Source organism: Cuculus canorus, chromosome 16 (assembly GCF_017976375.1).
Source record: "Cuculus canorus isolate bCucCan1 chromosome 16, bCucCan1.pri, whole genome shotgun sequence".
Lineage (NCBI taxonomy): Eukaryota > Metazoa > Chordata > Aves > Cuculiformes > Cuculidae > Cuculus > Cuculus canorus.
The window spans coordinates 17996982-18015652 of NC_071416.1; the positions used below are offsets into that span (position 1 = coordinate 17996982).

The 18671-nt window shown below is 52.5% G+C and overlaps 2 protein-coding genes across 6 annotated transcripts in view; one reads left to right on the forward strand and one right to left on the reverse strand.

Annotated features, from left to right (window-relative positions):
* Window positions 1-18671, reverse strand: part of MATN4 (matrilin 4) — a 25172-nt gene continuing 6501 nt past the window's right edge. The window contains exons 2-11 of one of the 4 annotated variants that reach the window (XM_009567572.2): window positions 7179-7295; window positions 5466-6035; window positions 4187-4309; window positions 3588-3710; window positions 3380-3502; window positions 3137-3259; window positions 2314-2727; window positions 1872-2024; window positions 964-1068; window positions 1-803 (exon numbers count right to left, since the gene is read on the reverse strand). In XM_009567572.2, the coding sequence (XP_009565867.2) occupies window positions 745-803; window positions 964-1068; window positions 1872-2024; window positions 2314-2727; window positions 3137-3259; window positions 3380-3502; window positions 3588-3710; window positions 4187-4309; window positions 5466-6035; window positions 7179-7295 (1910 nt within the window). In that variant the 3' untranslated portion in view covers window positions 1-744. The remainder of the gene's footprint in view (window positions 804-963; window positions 1069-1871; window positions 2025-2313; window positions 2728-3136; window positions 3260-3379; window positions 3503-3587; window positions 3711-4186; window positions 4310-5465; window positions 6036-7178; window positions 7296-18671) is intronic. The other 3 variants (XM_054081750.1, XM_054081749.1, XM_054081751.1) reach the window with 3 other exon arrangements.
* Window positions 9579-18671, forward strand: part of RBPJL (recombination signal binding protein for immunoglobulin kappa J region like) — a 22417-nt gene continuing 13324 nt past the window's right edge. For both annotated transcript variants that reach the window (XM_054081752.1, XM_054081754.1), the window contains exons 1-2: window positions 9579-9997; window positions 18006-18063. In XM_054081752.1, the coding sequence (XP_053937727.1) occupies window positions 9961-9997; window positions 18006-18063 (95 nt within the window). In that variant the 5' untranslated portion in view covers window positions 9579-9960. The remainder of the gene's footprint in view (window positions 9998-18005; window positions 18064-18671) is intronic.

Genomic DNA, 18671 nt, shown 5'->3' on the forward strand with positions numbered 1-18671 from the left:
TTCAGAGTATTTATTGTCAGGATAGAAATTTCTTTATATAGAAGAAGTGTTTAAAAATAGCACTACTCTGCCCTTAGAATGAAATATAATATATACACACACACATATATTTCTAGAAAGAATTATTAGCATTTTGCTATGTCATAAAAGAACAAACAAGATAATGACCAATTCCCAAAAAATTCTGCCCAAATCAGGGCAAGGGGATCTGCTGATTCCTGCCCCTCCCTTCTCCCATGCCTGTACACCCAGGCAGCACACATCTCCATGCCCTGCCCACAGCACCTGGCTCTCCCTGCCCCACCACTTGGCAGCAGGCACTGAGACGGCAGAAGCTCTCAGGTGGGAGCACTGTAGAATTTTTCTCTTCCTGGGGAGGCGGTGCGGGGGCTGGTTCATCCCAGCTGCTTTGGGAAAAGGCTGTGTGTCACATCTCCTTGTTCAAAGCCCAGCCTGCCCACGCAGTCATTCCACCTCATCCCAGGCCTGCCAGTTCAAAAGGAACAAAGCAACAGCAAAGGCTGAACCCCTTGGCCTCACAGCAGGGTTTTGCTCAAGTTCTTTTTTGTTTTTTGTTTTTTGTTTTTAGCATTTTTCTTCTTTTTAAAGACGCTCCATGTTCCCCTTGGGATTTTGCAATACAAGAACAAACACTGATGCTTTACAATAACCTAGCAATAACAATGCCACGTAGCTACTGTATGTCTCCGTGCTCCATCTGAGCGCTGCAGCCCTTTGCGAGGATCACTTTTTGTCAGCAATCTGCTTTTCCAAGTCTTCAAGTCTGGCTGTCATCTGAGCAAGTGAACATGCTAAGGAAACAGTGGGAGCCAGATGGTCCAGTGGGCAAATTGCTTTTTCCCCTTGAAGGAGCCTAAAACTTTCCCCGCTCCCATTTATCCATCCCTCCCTTCCCTGTGTGCAGCCTGTCCCAAGGCTGCCCCACACCCCAGCAAAGGATATGTTTCTCGGTCAGGCTCCGCAGGATGGCCACAGTGTTCGTCTGGAACTGCACCAGCACCTCGCATTCGCACAGGCCGCGGATCTCCATCTCACCTTTGCCCTCCTCTGTGACCGTGGGGGTTTGGGTGTAGTCAGAGCCACAGCCCCATGGTGCCTGGCTTTCCCTTGCTCCCACACAGCACAGGTCCCTTGTCCCTACAGTGACCTGCTGGGGCCAGACCTGAGCCACTGGGCTCTCCCGTTCATCGTCTTCTCTTTTTCCAGCCTTGCTCCTTTGTGCAGGGCTGCATCCCTGCCAGACCAGCCAGCTGGCTGCCAAGCATCCTACCAGGCATCCTGCAGAGCTGCGGTCAGTGTGCCAAGGACAGCCAGTGCTCAGCTTCACTTGGACTTCAAGCCAGGGTGGCAGGGGACATGCTGACCCCACATTTGCAGCCCTGCAGTGGTCCCAAGGGCACTGGGGAGCCCCAGACCACCCCAAGGCAGGGAGACCCTCACAGTAACCTGTTGTGGTCTTCATACACCCGGCAGCAGCAGAAGTGCCAGTTCGAATGAGGAGACAGGCCATCTTTGAATCTAGGGGAGCATCCCTCAAGGCAGGGTGTGCCCACCCACTCCCAGCCTCTGCTCATGCAGCAGCACTGGAGTGGCTGCTCACATTCATACTTTCGTTTTAAACCTCATCAGCTCCATTTTCTCCTCTTCCAAATCCCGCCCTGAGACCCACCTCTACAGCCACTATAGCCTGGTGAGATCCAGAGATAGCTGAGGCTCACATCAGCCCAGCTCAGTCCTAAGGTAGATGGGACTGGGTGACAGACACAAAAACTACCCCCCTGGCTCTGTGGGGAAAGAAGGGCTCCCCTTGGCTTAGGGCTGAGCCTCCTGCTCTGGCGAGGGGCACCCACCTGGGCAGATGTTCAGCTTGAAGTTCTCCACAAGGTGGGTCATGGTGGTGAAGTCTGCTGAGTAGGAGAAGTGCTGCTCCACTGGCTCGGAGGCAATTGCTCTGAGCTCCTCTTCCACAGCCTTGCCAACACCCACGGCAAACATGACAATACCTGCATGGTAACAATAGCCCTTGAGTACTGTGCTGGGCACCCCGCATCAAGCAGCCTCAGGACCAGAGTAAGCAAAGCAGGAATGTGGCAGTACCACTACAATGCAGGCTGCTGCATGATGCTGCTCAGAGCACCCTGTGACCACAGCAGAGTCATGTGTGCCCCTGTGGACCTGGGCAATGCAGCATCCCAAGGCTGGACACTGCAGCCTTCCCCAGAGTGAGCCAGCCACCCCAAGGAACCATCCCAGGAAGCCCAAAGCACTGCAGGGTATTCCAGCCCTCTGCACCTGACTCCTTTGCTCTCCTGGCCCATTCAGAGATGTCATCCTGGGAGCGCCCATCTGTGAAGACGAGTCCAATTCTGGGGATGTTGTGGGAGAGAGGTCTGGCACCTTCTAGCTCGGAGAAGCTGTGTTCCACCATGTGCTTGAGGGCAAGGCCTGTCATGGTGCCTTTCTCCATGTACTCCACCTCCATCACTGCCTTCTTGATCTCATCCGCGCTGTGGTACTTGTTGAGGGGGAACTCGGTGCGGACACGGCTAGAGTACTGCACCAGCCCTACCCGTGTGCCATGGGCGGACACCTCCAGCAGGTCCACGATGCGGTTCACAAACTGCTTCACCAGCTCAAAGTTTTGGGGCCGGACACTCTTGGAGCCATCGATCACCATCACCAGGTCGATGTGTCCACCCCCACACTCTGTGGCACAAGGAGAAGGTGAGAAGGGACCATCAGAGTGAAGATGCCCAGGGCTGGGGCAGAGCTGGACTCCAGGACACCGTGTGGACCCTCTGGAACTGTAGTTGAGGTGAGGCCAGGAAGTGGGACCAAGCATGCTCAAGGGTCTCAGCCCAAAAACCTTCACTGCTACACTAGTGTCCCCTAAGGTCTTTCCTAGGTCTCCCTTTTCCTGAACCTTTTCTCTGAGGACACGAACCCACATCCATCCCCACAGCAGCCAGGGTGCTCCCCCAACACCAGACAACTCTCCATCCTCTTCCAATCCAGCTCGGACAAAGTTCCACTTAGACTCCCAGTCTAGTTTCAGGTAAGCCCTTGCCAGGAGTCCAGATGAGGAGGATGCCAAGAGACGCGTCCCAGTACTTACTGCTGCATGCCTTGCCATCACCCTGGAGATGCTGGCCCTCGGGGCACACACAGTAGAAGGAGCCCTCGGTGCTCACACACTTGAACTCACAGCCGTGATCCACCCCGTTGCAGAGATCGGTGGCTGGAAGACAAGCCAAGGGCACAGGATTACCCCTATCCAGGCAGGGTTGCCCAGGAACAGCCCCATCAGAGTATCTGTTGTACACCGCAGCCTGTGCCATGGTGTGGTGCCGGGACACACCTCTGCAGGACCTGCTGTCGGGCTGCAGAGTGAACCCACTGCGGCAGCGGCAGTAGTGCCCGTTGGGGATGCTCACACACTCGTGCTGGCAGCTGTGGTTTCTGAAGCTGCAGTAATCGATCACTGGTGAGAGAAGGAGAGGGGTGAGCAGAAAGGGAAAGACAAGAGAAGAAGAGGAAGTGAAGGAAGGACAGGAAGGAACACTTACTAGAGCAGCTCTTCTTGTCCTGGTTGAGGTAGTAACCTGCACGGCACCGGCATGAGTATGACCCACGAGTGCTGACACACTGGTGCTGACAGCCGTGTCTCCCATCTGCACAAGCATCGATGGCTGCAGGGGAACAGGACACCCGTCACCCTCCTGTCTCAGCCTCCCCAGGGCAGCTGAGCAGTGTCTTCCCCAGGGCTTGGAAGCAGCTCCCAGCACCATGAGACAGGAAGGAAAAGTCCGGGGGTAGTGATGAGACCAAATAATACAGCTTTGCAGTCACATGCAGGGCCAAAACACTGTGTACTTTGGCAGCTGGGATGTGAATCCCATGGGATGCACTGCCCAGAGCCCCCTCAGGTGACTGGCAGCTGGTTGTGCTCCCGTAAGCCCCATGTGTCCCATCCCAGAGAGGTGACCAGAATTTAGCAAAGCTGAGTGCCCACAATCGTTACAGACCTAGGAGGCAGCATGTCTAGTGAACAGAGCACCCAGGTTGCTGCTGGCCCCACAGGGTCCTCTGCTGCCTTTCAGCTTCCCTCTGAGACCTGTAACTACAAGCTGCCTGTAAGAGTTAGGATTAAAAAAAAGTGTTTTACGGGAACAGGTCTTTGCGTCCACGTTGAGCCTGTAGCCTGGATTGCATTCACAGTAGAAGGAGCCAGGGGTGCTGACACAGCTGTGCTGGCAGCCGTGCTCCTGATCCATACACATGTCCACAGCTGCAAGACAGAAAGGGCATCAGAGCAGCCCACAGGCATGCTGGATGCATGGGGACCCCCAGCTCCAGGACATGCCCTGTCCCTGCAGCCGAAGGTCACCAGGATGACCCGCACAGCCTCAGCCCTTCCATCTCCAGTGCTCATCTGCTGTTTTCCAGTGCATGCACACAGACACTGCACAGGGCAGGTTTCTGAACTGCCTCAGCTTTCTGATCTACCCCACTAAATCAACGTTCAATATTGACACCGTTGATAGCTTGAGCTGAGTAAGTGAAAGCTTGAGCTCAGCCAGAACATGCCAAAGGAGCCTGGTCTGCATTTCCATGTGGCCATCAGCCTGCAGAGCTGGTGGGGAAGCGGGCAGCAGGGCAGGCAGGTGATGGGCAGGGCATTTTAAGCAAAGGAATCAAGCATGGGAGCACATCAGTGCCCTGGGGGCAACATCTGGTCAGCCCTAGACCCCCACCCCAGCAAGCAGGGGCTCACCACAGCACTAACACAGTCCTGCAGGCACCTGCCCCTGGCTGTGAAACACTGCCTGAAAGATGCTGGAAGCTGCCTTCTGCCCTTTGACAGGCACTGGAAAGTGTGAGCAAGGTCTCACTAACCTGCTGCAGTGCCAGGTCTCCGCAAAACCTTCCAGCATGGGGAGGAACAGACAAGTTCCAGCCTGCGAGCTCCTGACCCATGCCAGCATGGCAACAGTGCAAACCAGTCTGCCGGCTTCCAGCCAAGACCAAGCACGTGTCTGTGTAGAAGGAGACCCTGCTAGAGCCACACCAAAACATGCATGGGGCTCTGGGATGTGTCACGCATCCCCATCCCATCCAGGGAAACCAGCTCCATATTTTCTGCTCTTCAATATTCCTGTCACTGCTGCCACGATGTCCTCGCTTGGGGCAGAGCTACCAGACATGGGTGAAGAAGAGCACTTATTTGCAATGCTTTTGAAGCTCTCCTTATCCTGCACCAGCAGAGGAAAGGTGAGCAAGAGGGAAGGTGAGTAAGAGGGAAAGCTGTCTGTCCCAGCACCCCATCAGGGAGGCTGCTTCCCTGATGCAGCCCCTAGTAAAGGCAGCCACCCCAAACACCCATGTGAAGGTCATCTTCTAGCTGGAGCCACCCTTGCCAGCCCACAGCCGCAGCTCTCACCCACCGCAGAGCTTGTCCTGGAACTGCTTCCCAAATTGCTGGATGAGCTCGAAGGACTCCACCAGGAAGACATGCTCCTCCAGTGGCGGTGAAGCCATGGCCCGCAGTGAGTTCATATCTGCCCGCTGAATGCCCACAGCATAGATCTCGATACCAGCGTTCTGGGCCTGGGTGGCCACCTCGGTGACACGGTCCTGGGGCCGTCCATCTGTCACGATGATGGCAATGCGGGGGATCTTCTTGTGCAGAGGGCGCGCACCCTCCTGTGTGGTGAAGGCCACGTTCATGGCATACTGGATGGCCAGCCCTGTCATAGTGCCCTGGGCCAGTGGGACGATGCTGTTGATGGCATTCTCCATGTCCACCCGTGTGAAGAAGGTCTTGAGGGAGAAGATGTTCTGCACCTGGCTGGAGTACTGGATCACTCCAACCCGTGTGGCATTGGGGCCCAAGTCCAGGCTGCCAATGATGTCCATCATGAACTGCCGCATGATCTCAAACTCGAAGGGACGCACACTGCGGGAGCTGTCAATCACAAACACGATGTCCATGGGACCCGTCCTGCACTTCAGGGCTGGAAGGGAGCAAAGAAATGGTTCAGCTTTGCGGCTGCCTGTGGGGAGCAGGGATGGGAGAGGAGACATCCCCATTAGATGGCTTGACAAGTGCTCCATGTGGGGTGGAGAGGGCAGGTCTGGGCAGTCCCCATAGACCAGCACCTTCCCACTACCAAATAAACCCATGGAGGGTGCTGGCAGAAGGGGAGCAGGGGTGACAGGCTGGGGAAATATGCCCTAGCGATGGGGAAATGGCAGCTTCCTCTCGTCCCAAACATTGTCCCTGCAGCCAGACTCAGCTCCTGCTCCCTGTATTCCCGCAGCTGACAGCCCCAGGAGCTGCAGAAACCCCTCTCTGTCTGACAGCATCCACCCTGGCAAGGTTTTGGCACAGGTTTAGGCAGTAGCATCTTCATCTCTGCAGCAAATCAGAGCATTAACGTGTAAAAGAGCCCAGTGCCTCGTGCTGTCCTCTGCAAGATGCAGCTCATGCTCCAGACCTCTGCATCACACAGGCTCCCACTACTGTGGTGTCAAGCAAGAAAATACAGCTTTGGGCAATTCTGTTTCCTCTCACAACTCCAGCCTGCCCTAAAACAGGGCTTGCTTTCTTGTTGCTTTGTTGGGTTTCTCTTTAGGGGCAGAAAACAAGACAGTGAAAAGCACAGCTAAGGGCATGCACATGGCAGGGATTGAGCCAAAGAGCGTCTCTTGGGCATATGGGTGCAACTTCCAGTGCAAACCAGGAGAGCACTTAGCAAGTGAAATGCCAATGAACATATTTTTTTTTGCTAGGGTGTACCCAGGCCTGGGAGCATTTGAGAATTTGGCCCTAATGGTAAGTAAACACTTCGAGTTCCCTTGGGATGATGCCCAGACCCAAGCTGCCATCTCAATTGCTCTGGACGTCTCCAAGGCACTTCTCCTTTCTCCGTTCAGCGCCTCCATTGTTTTTAAAATGGAATTGATTTAGTTTGCTCTGCCCTGGGCAGAGTTCGAGTTCCATGCCTGGGGGGATCCTCCATCCTCTCAGGGATGCCCTTGAAAAAGCAGCATCACATCCCCCCACCTCAAAGCAGCAAGCCATCATCTGAGGGCTTCCCTGCCCGGACAGATTCACTTCTCTTTCCTCCAGACAATTCCCACCATCCAGTGCTCACCTGCAGGTTTTGGTCTGGCTTCCAGTGTTGTCAGGAGAAGCAGGAGGAGAGGGGCAACAGGCAGGAGGTTCATCATGGCTCTGCGAGACCAGACTGCTTTGGGGCTGCTGGGACTCACTGCAGGGAAAATAGAATGTGCTATCAGTGCTGAGGGTGGCCAAGCCCCAGGGCCACTCACCCTAGTGGTGAGTGGTGGGTGTCCCCAGGCAGTGCCAAAAGCCCTGGGCAGCAGCAGGAGCTGTGACAGATCCATCCCCAAACTTCTCTGAACCCACGTGGGTCATATCCCATTGACTGTGCTGGCAGTTTTAGCACAGCTAGATCTCATTACAGTAGCAATAACCTGCCAAAGGGTCTGACTTTCTGTTCTGGGTGGAGCTGGCCATCACACAAGCCTTATTTTCACTTGCAAACCAGGCAGATCGGATGTTCAGCCAAATGCTTTTCACTGGCCGTGCGGCTGCTCTCCACAGTCAGCTGCAGAGTGGGAAAGCTGCACCAGGAGCCACAGAGCACCAGCTCTCCTGACACTCCCTCCAAATGGGACGAGAAGCCTCCAGATGAAACACCAGCACAGGCAAAACCTGCTCAGAAGTCTCTCAAAGCCATTGGCAAAGATGATTTTTTTCAAGAAACTCCATAAATTTATTCTCTGCCTTTTCCAGACTCCCTTTGAAGATCAGTGAGCAGAAGGCTCCCCAGGCAGAAGGTGTAATGGCGCCTGCACAGATGAGCTTGCTCCCGTTATCACCAGGCAGGGCACTGGGTGAAGCACTGCCAGCCTGCTGCTCACCCAAGGGGACCCCCCTGCTCTGTCTCCAGTGCTTTGCAGCTCTCCCTGTCCTGATGGATTTTTCCAAGGGATGTTCTGCATCCCAACAGTTTGTGGTTTTTTTCATGCCTTTGAGGTGTAAAAGAGAAAGCTATTTAGACAGGTTACCCAAAACTTGTCACTCGTCTCCCTCCCTTCCCACCTTTATTGCCTTGCATTGCCTTTCCCTGCCCTTACCTCGCTCCTGCAGGGACACGGATTTATTTGGTTTCTTTTTATTCCAGCTCTAGTTGGAAACCCAAGGTGCTGGGGAGGAGGGGGGGGTGCAAAATGCCACAGTTAACACAGCTTTTCCTGGGAGACATGCAGTGCTGCAACCGGGAAGAGATATTGGAAGAGTGCTGTTTTCAAAAGGACAGGAAAATTCACTTTATTGGTAGTTATCAGCTGATATTTATTTAGCCCCAGGAGGTCTCAGTGGTAATTCATCACCAGGGTTGCCACTTAATTGCTCAGTGGTTACGTGCAGCCCTGAACCTCATGTATTTGATAGGAATGATGCTGATAATAGGTTTCACAGATGCATCTTAAAATTGTCTCCAGACTCAAGTGTTCACACCTGAAAAATGATATTGAAGGATTAGAAGAACAGAAAAGAACTACAAGGGAAAACTGGGATACAGAATATGAGTCTCAAAGTGAGAGAGACAGCCTTTCCGTGGGGAGCATAATCAGCCCAGCCAGCCCAGCACACAACAGCTCCACAGTGGGAGCAGGGAGCTCCTGCAGAGCCATGCAGTGGAGCAGCCAGTGGATCACTCCAAGTTGTGGAGATGAGGGGAGGCTGAAGTCCGGCAGGCATTTTCTAGGAAGCTATGGCCTGAGGCAAGCATCATGTCATGACTAGGAATGCTCCAACGCCCTCAGAAAAGCACCATGTGAAGCAGAAGGGCAAACAGCCCCTCCTATCCCAGCTTTATTCTCTGTTTATTTAGCAGATTCTTTTTCCAGCAATGCTTTTTAGGGGGGAAGAACTCACTAACCACTAAATACTTTGGGGACAGCTATGCCACCTATAACATTTCTGCAGCTCTCCACTCTCCAAGCCTCCCTGCAACAGCAGGCTGGCATGTAGCCCGCCTCTCGCGGCATCCAGATAGCTTCAAAGTCAGCCCAGAGTCAGGAATGAGCTCTCGAGCCAGGAACCAAGGAGGAGAAAACCAGTTCACGACTGATCTATTTTTAACAGCATCTCAGCTTTGGAGGAAGCCTTGGCACTCCCCACGTCTGGAGGGGCTGATGCTGCCTGGACAAGGCAGGGCATGGCTGCTCAGCTGTACATCCAGCACCAGTCCTGGCAGCAGAGACCCAGGCTGGGACAGTGCCCTGGTCTCCGATTCAATATAATGCCAGGCCTGCCCCGACAGCAACGGTGATGGTGATGGGGAAGCAAAGGTGATGGAACAGACGTCCCCAAGTACCTCTCCCACCATCCTGCACTGGACAATTTCCTCTGCTACCTGCTGTCCTCACTCCCTCAGGGCTGGCAGCACAGGGACTGACTTACAGCCCCATTGCAGGGGTTTCCTTCACCTCAAGGGCTCCGGCACCCTCCTGACCCCCCTGCCACCAGCTGGGAGTGGGAGGGAGATGGATGGGAAGCAACCGGCTGGCAGGCAGGTGCTGTGAGGCAAAGCAAACATGGGGCCAGCTGCAGTGCTGGGGACCTTGAGATAACACAGAGCTATAAAGGAAAAAAGGTCTAGGTAGGGTAAGTGCTGCCAGCTGGGCTGGCTCAGCTGCAGCCCACAGTGGCCGAGTCTAGAGGGACACTCAGTCTCCCAACCTTTTAGAGTTATACAAGGGGAAACACAGCCCGCTCCTTGTGTCTGCTGAAGGAGATGCTCAGTGCATGGCACAAAAAGCGTGACCAAGAAAAGAGCCACACATAAGGACAGAAGAGTCAGCAATGACCTCAGCCTTCTCTCAGCTCCCCAAGTGATCTCGGACATGGAGGACATGGAGACAAATCCCCAGAGGCAAACAGGTAAGCCAGGATGCTTTCCCTGGGCACCTCCACTGGCAGCACTGCCCCCCAGGGCACTTGCATCCCTGCCCACTCTGCCACTTGCCCGTCTGCTCTCACTGCCAAGTGCTGAGTCTCAGGAAAACCAGCCATTTTGGATTTCAGTGCAGCCTCCTTGGCAGCTCTCTCTCCTGGACACAGGTTAACAGAAATATTCTGAATATTCCCCCCCCGCCGCCTCCGGCTCCTTTGTTGGATCTTGGCGCATCCTTCTGTGGGTGAGCCCAAAGGACAGGGTATGGCAGGGAGCAGGGTGGGGGATGCAGCCAGCCCCATACTCTCCTTGCTGCTAGAGGGGTGGGGGCTTTATATAGAGAACTGTAGAAGGGATCAAGCAGATTGAGAAAGAAGGAGTGAAAGGCTCAGTGCATTCACAGCCCAAGTAAAACCCTGAGCGTAGTGTCACAAGGAGGAAAGTGGGTTGTGGACCATGACTATGGAGTTAGGAGCCAGGTCTCAGGTACAACCACATGCAAGATTTCAAACATCTGGGCACATCAGCTAAGATTTTTTTTGTTTATGGCCAAAAAAACCCATAAGTCCAGCCACCTGCCTGGACTTGGCAGACCCTTGGCACATTGTGAGAGCAGCAGCGGCAGCTTTGCCCGGGCTCCAGGCTCTGCAAGAAGCCAGAACAAAGTATCACCGTGCATTGCAAGGAGTGAGGCACAGCTGGGAGCATCTGATCGAGCACACTGTTACCTGACACAAGCAGAGCCAGAGGGCTGTCCTATGCAGCATGCATGTGCACGGGAGGAGGCATGCAGCGTTCCTGGGCGTGTGTGGCAGGGGTGCACTGCACTGATGCCACATGTGCTACCAACTAATAGCATGTTTTTCTGCACTGGAAACCTTGGCTGACAGTAGAGCAGCCCTAGACATGACGTTCCTGAAACTCACCCATCTTGTCTGTCTCTCCATGTACCCTGCTTTGTTCTGCAAGGCCTTTCTTCATAGAGACTCAGCCAGGCAGTTTTGGCAGGCCATAATTCAACTCCCATATCAGCGTTATTTGATGAAAGTGCCCAAAAAAATAAGCTCAGGAGCCTGGACAGAGACTCCTTGTGCTTGGGGCACCAGAATCCTGCCAGGACAAGAGCAGAAAGACAGCAAGAGCTGGCCTAAGGCAGGAGGATGAGGGAACATATTTTCACATCCTCAGCAAGGGTAGGTCATCCTTTAGGTCCTTGCCGGAAAGAAAGTCTGCCCAAAAAGTGCACGCGGCACCAAGAGGAGATGACCAAAGCATGCCTTGATCAAGGCACAGGATACAATGAAGAAACCAGAGCTACCTGGAGAGATGTAGACAACTTACATCAACCTGGAGGCACCTCTTGGTGTCAGATTTTGCTGTGGAAAACCAAATGAACCACTGGCATTGTCCATATAGTTGCAAGACCTGCAAGCCATGTGAACTGATGAGCCCCAGGACAGCCCTGAAGCTAGAACCATCCTCTCCTAGAGGGTTTCCCAAAGGTTGGCTTCTCACAATCCCCAGGTGCTCCCTGCCTGCAGGTGCCTGGCTTTCAGCAGTGCCTCTGCTGCCCCTGAGCACTGAATCCACCCTCAGGACCATTTTACAGGCAGCACCAACCTTGCACTCCAACACAACTCCAACATCTCAACGTTCATCCTCCACAGCAGCAGGGAGATACCAGCAAACTTGTGGCAAATCCCACAAGAGCAGACAGCAATGCAGTTTTTAGAGCAAGGAAGTGTCATGGAGCACAAGCACATCAAGGCAGAAAAATGGCATGAATTTCCAGTCCAAAATGTTTTTTCCCCTCTTTTTAAGGACTAATGTGTCCTTGGTTCTTCCCAAACTCATGTGTGGGAGAACAAGAGCCGACTCTTTCCAGGACATCGCAGTACTCTCCACTTACAACGCTATGGCAGCTTTACTGGGCCAAGTGCCACCTGGAAGGACATATTGTTTGAAAAACAAGGCTGTATTTCTCAAACAGCACATCATGGCTCTAAACCCAACAGGAACGAATCGGCAGGAGTGCTGTAACAGGAAAACCTTGCTGGATGCAGAAGAGACTTCTTCCTCTCCCTTAAAAAACTAATTGCCCATTTTATGCAGCTCATTCCTGCAGTCACTAGGATGAGCAGGAGGAAAACAGGTTTCTTGTCCAGGTCCATCTGCAGGCTGAGTGACAGACATCTTTGTCTCGCAGCTCATAGACTTAACATCATACAAGTCCTGACAGGCTCATTCTATGAGATGATATTTGAAGTCCCCTTGGGAGGGAAATGCTGGGTGTGACAACGGAGAGAGGATCCCTTTTAAATTTTCTCCACGACAGCCCATGGCATCTTACTCTGCCTCCAATCTATTCCTAAAAGAGCTCTTGGTGCTCTGCAATTCAGCTAGGAGGAAAAACTCTGCACTGAAACACACTGTACCCGGGCAGCTGCAGCAACAGCTGACAAGAATAAATGTCATATTCACTTGCAAATTAAACATGGCCTTTCAAATCCCATGTTAAAGATCTGGCCAAAAGGAAAGTATGAGATTGTCAGCCAGTTCTCCCTGCACAACTAATCACATCAAGAGATGGGTCCTGTTTCAGGACTGCTGGTGGCATTTCTCTGTCCCGCTCAAAACTTTCGGCTGCACTTGTCCCCTGAGCTGCATGACAGGCAAACTGAGCTCTGTGCCTATCTAGTATTTTAAGCAAAACTGGAAGGATTTTCTAATACTTTTTGATCTTGAAGAGTGATCAGCAGGGGAAAGACCCACCTTACAGACTCTCTTAAAAAAAGCAGATGCTTTTCTGCAAACAGGCCCCTGGAAGACAGCTGAAATGGACCAAGAGGCCTCAGACTTTGGAAGGAAGATTTTCTCGGCCATTCAGAAGCTGAGGCAGCAATCTATTGCCCAAGTTCCTGTTCTGGGAGAACGGTGTTAGAGGGCATTTTTTTTCCCCAGAAATATGCATGTTCAGCCATAAAGGCAAGTGAAATGGCCCAGAGCAATTCCTGGGCTAATGCAGAATTTGTCAGCAGAGCTCCTGGTGCAGCATGGCTGGTATCTAAGCCATGGGATTGATAGTTACTAGCAGGATCTCTTTCTCCTAAATCTGCTGGGACCAATATCCCCAGCTGACCTCCAGGAGGCTTGCATGGCACTGACAACCACAGAGAGCGCCTGCTATTTCAGCCCCGCAATCATAGATTCATTGCCTGACCTCCTTTTCTAAATCTTTATATCATATTTCTCACTCTGGAGACGTGACTCAATGTGTTGGCATAAAGAAACACACTAGGAGAATATTCCTGTGCCTCTCCCCTCTATCCTACCCATCCTTCTATGTGTTTAATTGAAATAGCAGAAAGCAAGGAGTATTTGGCGGATGCAGAAAAGTATGCAGAGACTTTTCAGCCCTCCTCAAGACAGAAAAGAAACTGGCTGAATTCTTTGTCTAGATACTTCTCACAGGGAGAGCCCCAAAGGTAGCATGGGAAACTGTTCCCACCTAACTTCATGGCTGTCATGTCCCTCTGACAGCAGAAGAACCACTGTCCCAGGACTGGGATGCCATCAGTCCATAGGAGATGGACCAGAGAAGAACCTTCACCAGTGTCACAGTGGCATGTGGCCTCACTTCTGTCCACACTGGAGAGCACACTGGCGACCCTTATGACTCTGCATCATCCTGTCTTTGTCATCACACTCAAATGCTGCATGGAAACCTGCAAGTTCTGCTTTGAGGCCTTGGGGAGGACTCACAGGAGGTTTCCATGCAGCATTTGAGTGTGATGACAAAGACAGGATGATGCAGAGTCATAGCTGAGGACCACTTGACCTAAGCCTCACCCCTGTGTGGGATCAGCCCTTTCTGGTCAACCTGTGAGCAACTCGTTGGATTTACTGAGTCCTTGCCAAAGGCGCCTGCAAGGTCTTTGAGACCAGGGAACAGTCTGAGGTAGCTTCACTGAGGCTTTCTCCAAGGAGAGTCCAATGGCTTGGCATGAGGAACCAGAGACCGGGAGAGTCAAAGCCACTTGTGTAGAGCTGCAGGAAGTTTGTGGCAGGGCCAGGCTGGCTCTCCCACCTGCATCCTGGGATGAGGGCACTTCAGACAGACAAGGGAATGTCTAGACATGCTTTAGGGAGCCTGGGCAGGGGACAGCCACTCTTGGCCCATCATCTGCCTCAACCATTTGACACGAGAGGTGCAGGAGATGACAGGGAGAGCAAAATGGAGAAGTGGTAGAGAGATTGCCACCCTTACTCAAGCACAGCCTGAAATGTTTTGTGTCACGCTCATCCTGGCTGGTACTGTTAAAGCCAAAGCAAGTCACTGTGAAAAGAGAAAAAGAACAAGGGGGACACCTAACGTGACCCTTTGGGAAAGCCATCCAAGCCTAGCTGCATGTGTGGAACTGTGAACACCCAAAGGCAGGTTTTTCCCATATTTTTCAGTTTGTGGACCTTGCTAATTTCCCCACCAAGACACAGACTCTTGTAAAGTGGGTTACTTCTGCTGTCAACAGATCAGCTCCTTCTGACTCCTGCCATATACAATAGACTTCTATGGGTCCACAGACTACAACTCAAAGACTCCCAAACTTACACACTGGCAATCAACCAGCAAAGCAGCACGACACAGCCTAAAGACAGGAAGGCTGAGTCTGGAGAGAAACCAAATTACTGCCACCTCTCTGCAGGGGACCACAGTTGATCTTTATGGATTTCTCTGATGGGCGTCAGAGGGATCAGGTTAGTGATGGAATCAGCATGCAACCAAGGACCTGCAAGGCAAGAGATCAGAAGTTTGCAGACAGACACAGACAAAAGTATAAAGTTGCTAGGGAAGAAGGATCCAGCCTCCAGTGAAAAACACCAGGAAGCAAAAGCTGCCTGAGAAACAGAAAAGCATAAGGCACAAGAAGCCTGGGGGCATCCTGCATGGAAACTCTGCCATAGCTGTTTATTGGTATCTGGAGGCTCCTGCACACACCTATACCCTCCTCAGCTTTAACAGAGCTAGTTTTAAGCCCTTTACCTTTAGTCAGGATGGGAGAGGGGATGAAATCCTACTAAGTGCTAAAAGTTTTACTGGACACCTCAAGGTACAAGTACCGCAAGTACCCACAGAAAGCGCAAGTGCCGCAAGTACCCACAGAAAGCCCAAAGTCTGGGTCCCTGTGCTCGGCTTCTCAATGGAGCCCTTAAGGCAGCTGCATGAGCTCCCTTCCAGACAACAGAGCCCAAGTGATCAGTTTGCTACTGTTTGGACCCAAAGTGGAGAAAACACCATTACTGAGAAGTAATGACAAGTGGCAGGAGCCACTCAGCCTCCTGGCATGGCTGGAGGAAACATGCATGACATCTGGCACAAAAGGCACTAAAGACTTCTGCTGCAGTAGCTGATTCGTATAAGTTTCTTCATAAGCACCACTGGACCTTTTTTTTTTTTTTCCTGTGTTTTTTCTATATCTCATTAATTCACTCATGGTAGAGCTTGTCTGTAATTCTCATGCGCCTGTAGACACAAACACAACTGATCTCCCCCTCGGTGTTTCAGCCCTATTCATCAAGCATTCACAAATGGCGTTTTATGAGCGCTGACTTTTTACCAAGACAGGCACGCTGCTCGGAAAGTGAACAAAGGGGCCCCTATTGGAAACTTTAAAGATGTTTAAATAAAGGCTCCTCTTGAAAACCTTTAACCCCTAATGCCAACCTCAAGGGAAATGCTATGTTATAAGCAATTGAAGCACAAACATCTTCTGTGACCACAGATTGCATACAACCAGCTGCCTTGTTGGCTACATATTTTCTGCCTGCTGCCATCGCCAGCAAGGGCAGCTCCTGAGCCCATCTTGTATTAATCATGTAAAATTACTTTAATTCTAAGAGAAAAAAAAAGCAAGTCGCAACATCCACAAAAATCAACAACAGCTTTTTCCAGTTGGATGCGGCAATACCATGCCGGCTTCAATAGAAACTGTCATTCTACTACAAACACCAAGACCTCTTGCATGCCTTTCAGATGGGAATTTGTATTTTGGATGAGGCCAATTTTATTCTAGGAGTTAACTCTGCTCTTCATATCCTGGTGGCAAATATCAGAGCTGAGATCCGAGAGCAGACTTCCCCACACACTTTTTGCTGAAATCAAATGCCAATCTAAAGAATCCCTGACGACAAGACAAGAATCTGCTTGTGAAAAGCAGTTTCTACTTGTTACTGAGAACCTGCATGCTCACTGCCTGTGATTAATTGCTCCTGTTCTTGGAAAAAGAAAGAGGCATCTTCATTGTCAAGAGATGCTACAGAGGGTCCCACGGGGAGGACTTCTTAGTAACATTAGAAATAATCTGGGCTCGACTGAACCAAATTGGGTCTATGGTTTATGGGTTTAAGCAGAAGAGGTGAAGTTGTGTGTCTTCTCTCAGAGTCAGGGCTCTGAACAGGCTCCTCTCTTGGAGGAACTTCCCTCCCCATGTTCCACTGCACAGAGCTGGTGGCTTCCTTCGAAGTCCTGTTTCCCTGCCAGCCTCTGCACCAACACCAGTTCCCACTATAAAGCCCTTCCTCCTCGATGGATTGGGCAGCTCTCTGCACCCCACCAAGGACTGTCCTCACAGAACGAGGGGGAAACCCCAGCAGAGCACATCCCACCACATCACATATCTGCTTGACTCCACTTATCTTGGACGGCTGCATGTTAGTACAGACATGATGAGTACAGACTAATCTGATTTTCAAAACAAGTTTTCCCATGTAATTGCTTAGAACAAAAGTGCCCAAAGCTACTTTTTCTCTGTGAAATGGTTGGAATTATAAGCTAAAGATGGGTGATTGCTTGTGCAAACATATTTATGAGTATGCACAGAACCAATTTTCCAGCCGTGCGAAAACAGTGCATAACAAACAGACAGTACACTTTTTCAGCTTATCCTTTTGCAGGATCTCGATCTCCTGTTGCTCAGTGCACCTTGCCCAGGGGTACCAGACCTTATTATTTTCTGTTAAAAGAGATCCCGGGTTGTATAAGCAGAAACCTGCCCCAAAGCTAGGCAAAAGGTGAGCGGAGCAGGCAGACTGCAAACTGCACCATTCCGACAGCAGTAAAGAGTTTACATCCTCTGCGCAGAGTAGGGTACCATGCTCTCTTACAGCGCCCCCCAAAACATACCCCCCATGTCAGAGTGCTCGGGAGGGCAACTGCTGGCCCCACTGCAGGTGTACAAACCCATACAGGCAGGGGGCTTCGCAGGGGCGCTCCTTCCCGCAGCTTGGGGTAATAAAACCCACGTCAAAGGCTCTGCTCTTCAACGCACCCCCGAGCTTTGCTTTCTGCGCCTCATGCCCAGGACTGCTGCTCCCCTCTTTGGCATTCCTACTTCCATTCCTACATCCCTCGGGGGATGCCGACCCCCCACCTCCCTCCCAGGAAAAGCATCCCCACCTCTCTCCGAGGAAACTCCCCCCGGGGGATGCTGACCCCCACCTCTCTCCCAGGAAAATCATCCTCGGGGGCTGCCGATCCCCACTTCCCTGCCAGGAAAAGCATCCCCGGGGGACTCCGACCCTCACCTCTCTCCCAGGAAAAGCACCCCCGCCTCTCTCCAAGGAAACCCCCTCGGGGGATACCGACTTCCACCTCCCTCCCAGGAAAAGCAAACCCGAGGGATGCTGACTCCCACCCACGGCAAAAGCTCCCCAGGGATGCCGACTCCCACATCTCTCCCGGGAAAAGCATCCCCTACCCCTCTCCCCGGGAAAAGCATCCCCACCTCTCACCCACGGGAAAGCCCCCTGGAGGCTGCCGACCCCTATCCTTCCCCAGGGAAAATCATCCGCGGGGGGGCTGCAACCCTCCCCTCTCCCCCGGGAAAAGCATCCCCAGAGGCGGCGACACCCACCCCTCTTCCTCCCGGAAAATCACCCCGGGGGGCGCGGCCCCCCGTCTCCCGGAGCAGCCCCCCTGACGCCTGCTGTTCCCCGCAGCGCCCCCCGCTCACCCGTGCGGACCGCCGAGCCGCTCCCCGCCGCGCTGCTGGCTCAGGTAGGGGCGCTGCGCGGGGCCGGGGCCTCTTTTAACGGGGCGGGAGGGGCGGGGGGGGCACGGCCGGGGCAGCGCTGGGGGCGGGGGAGAACGGCCAGGCAGGTGCCCGCGGGCACTGGGTGATGGGCAGGTGGGAACGACAAAGGGGGCTCCGAGGCACCGAGCGGGCACAGCGCGGGCACCCAGACCCTGCGGGAGGGAAGAGGAACGCGGGCTAGTCCTTCATTTTCTTTAGTTTTTCGTTCTTTTACATTTTTTTCTTTACTTTGTTTTTTACTTTTTTCTTTTCCTAAAATTTCTTTTCCTTTTTCTTTTTCTTTTTCTTTTTCTTTTTCTTTTTCTTTTTCTTTTTCTTTTTCTTTTTCCTCACTGTGGGAGTGCACTTGGGACCTGCGTAGACTCAGAAGGCTGTGGAAAAAGAGACTCCAAGCTTAATGCCTGTTTGAGCTACAGTGCCCTGGAAGTTTAGGGACCTCTGCAGGTAGTGTCTGCAGTGTGGGGAGGTGGGGTTGAACCACAGAGCTGCAGACCAGAGCTCTGAGGGCCGTAGAGCCTCAGGTCAAGCTTCCAGCAAGAAGGTTAATTGATATGCTTGACTGTAGCAATGG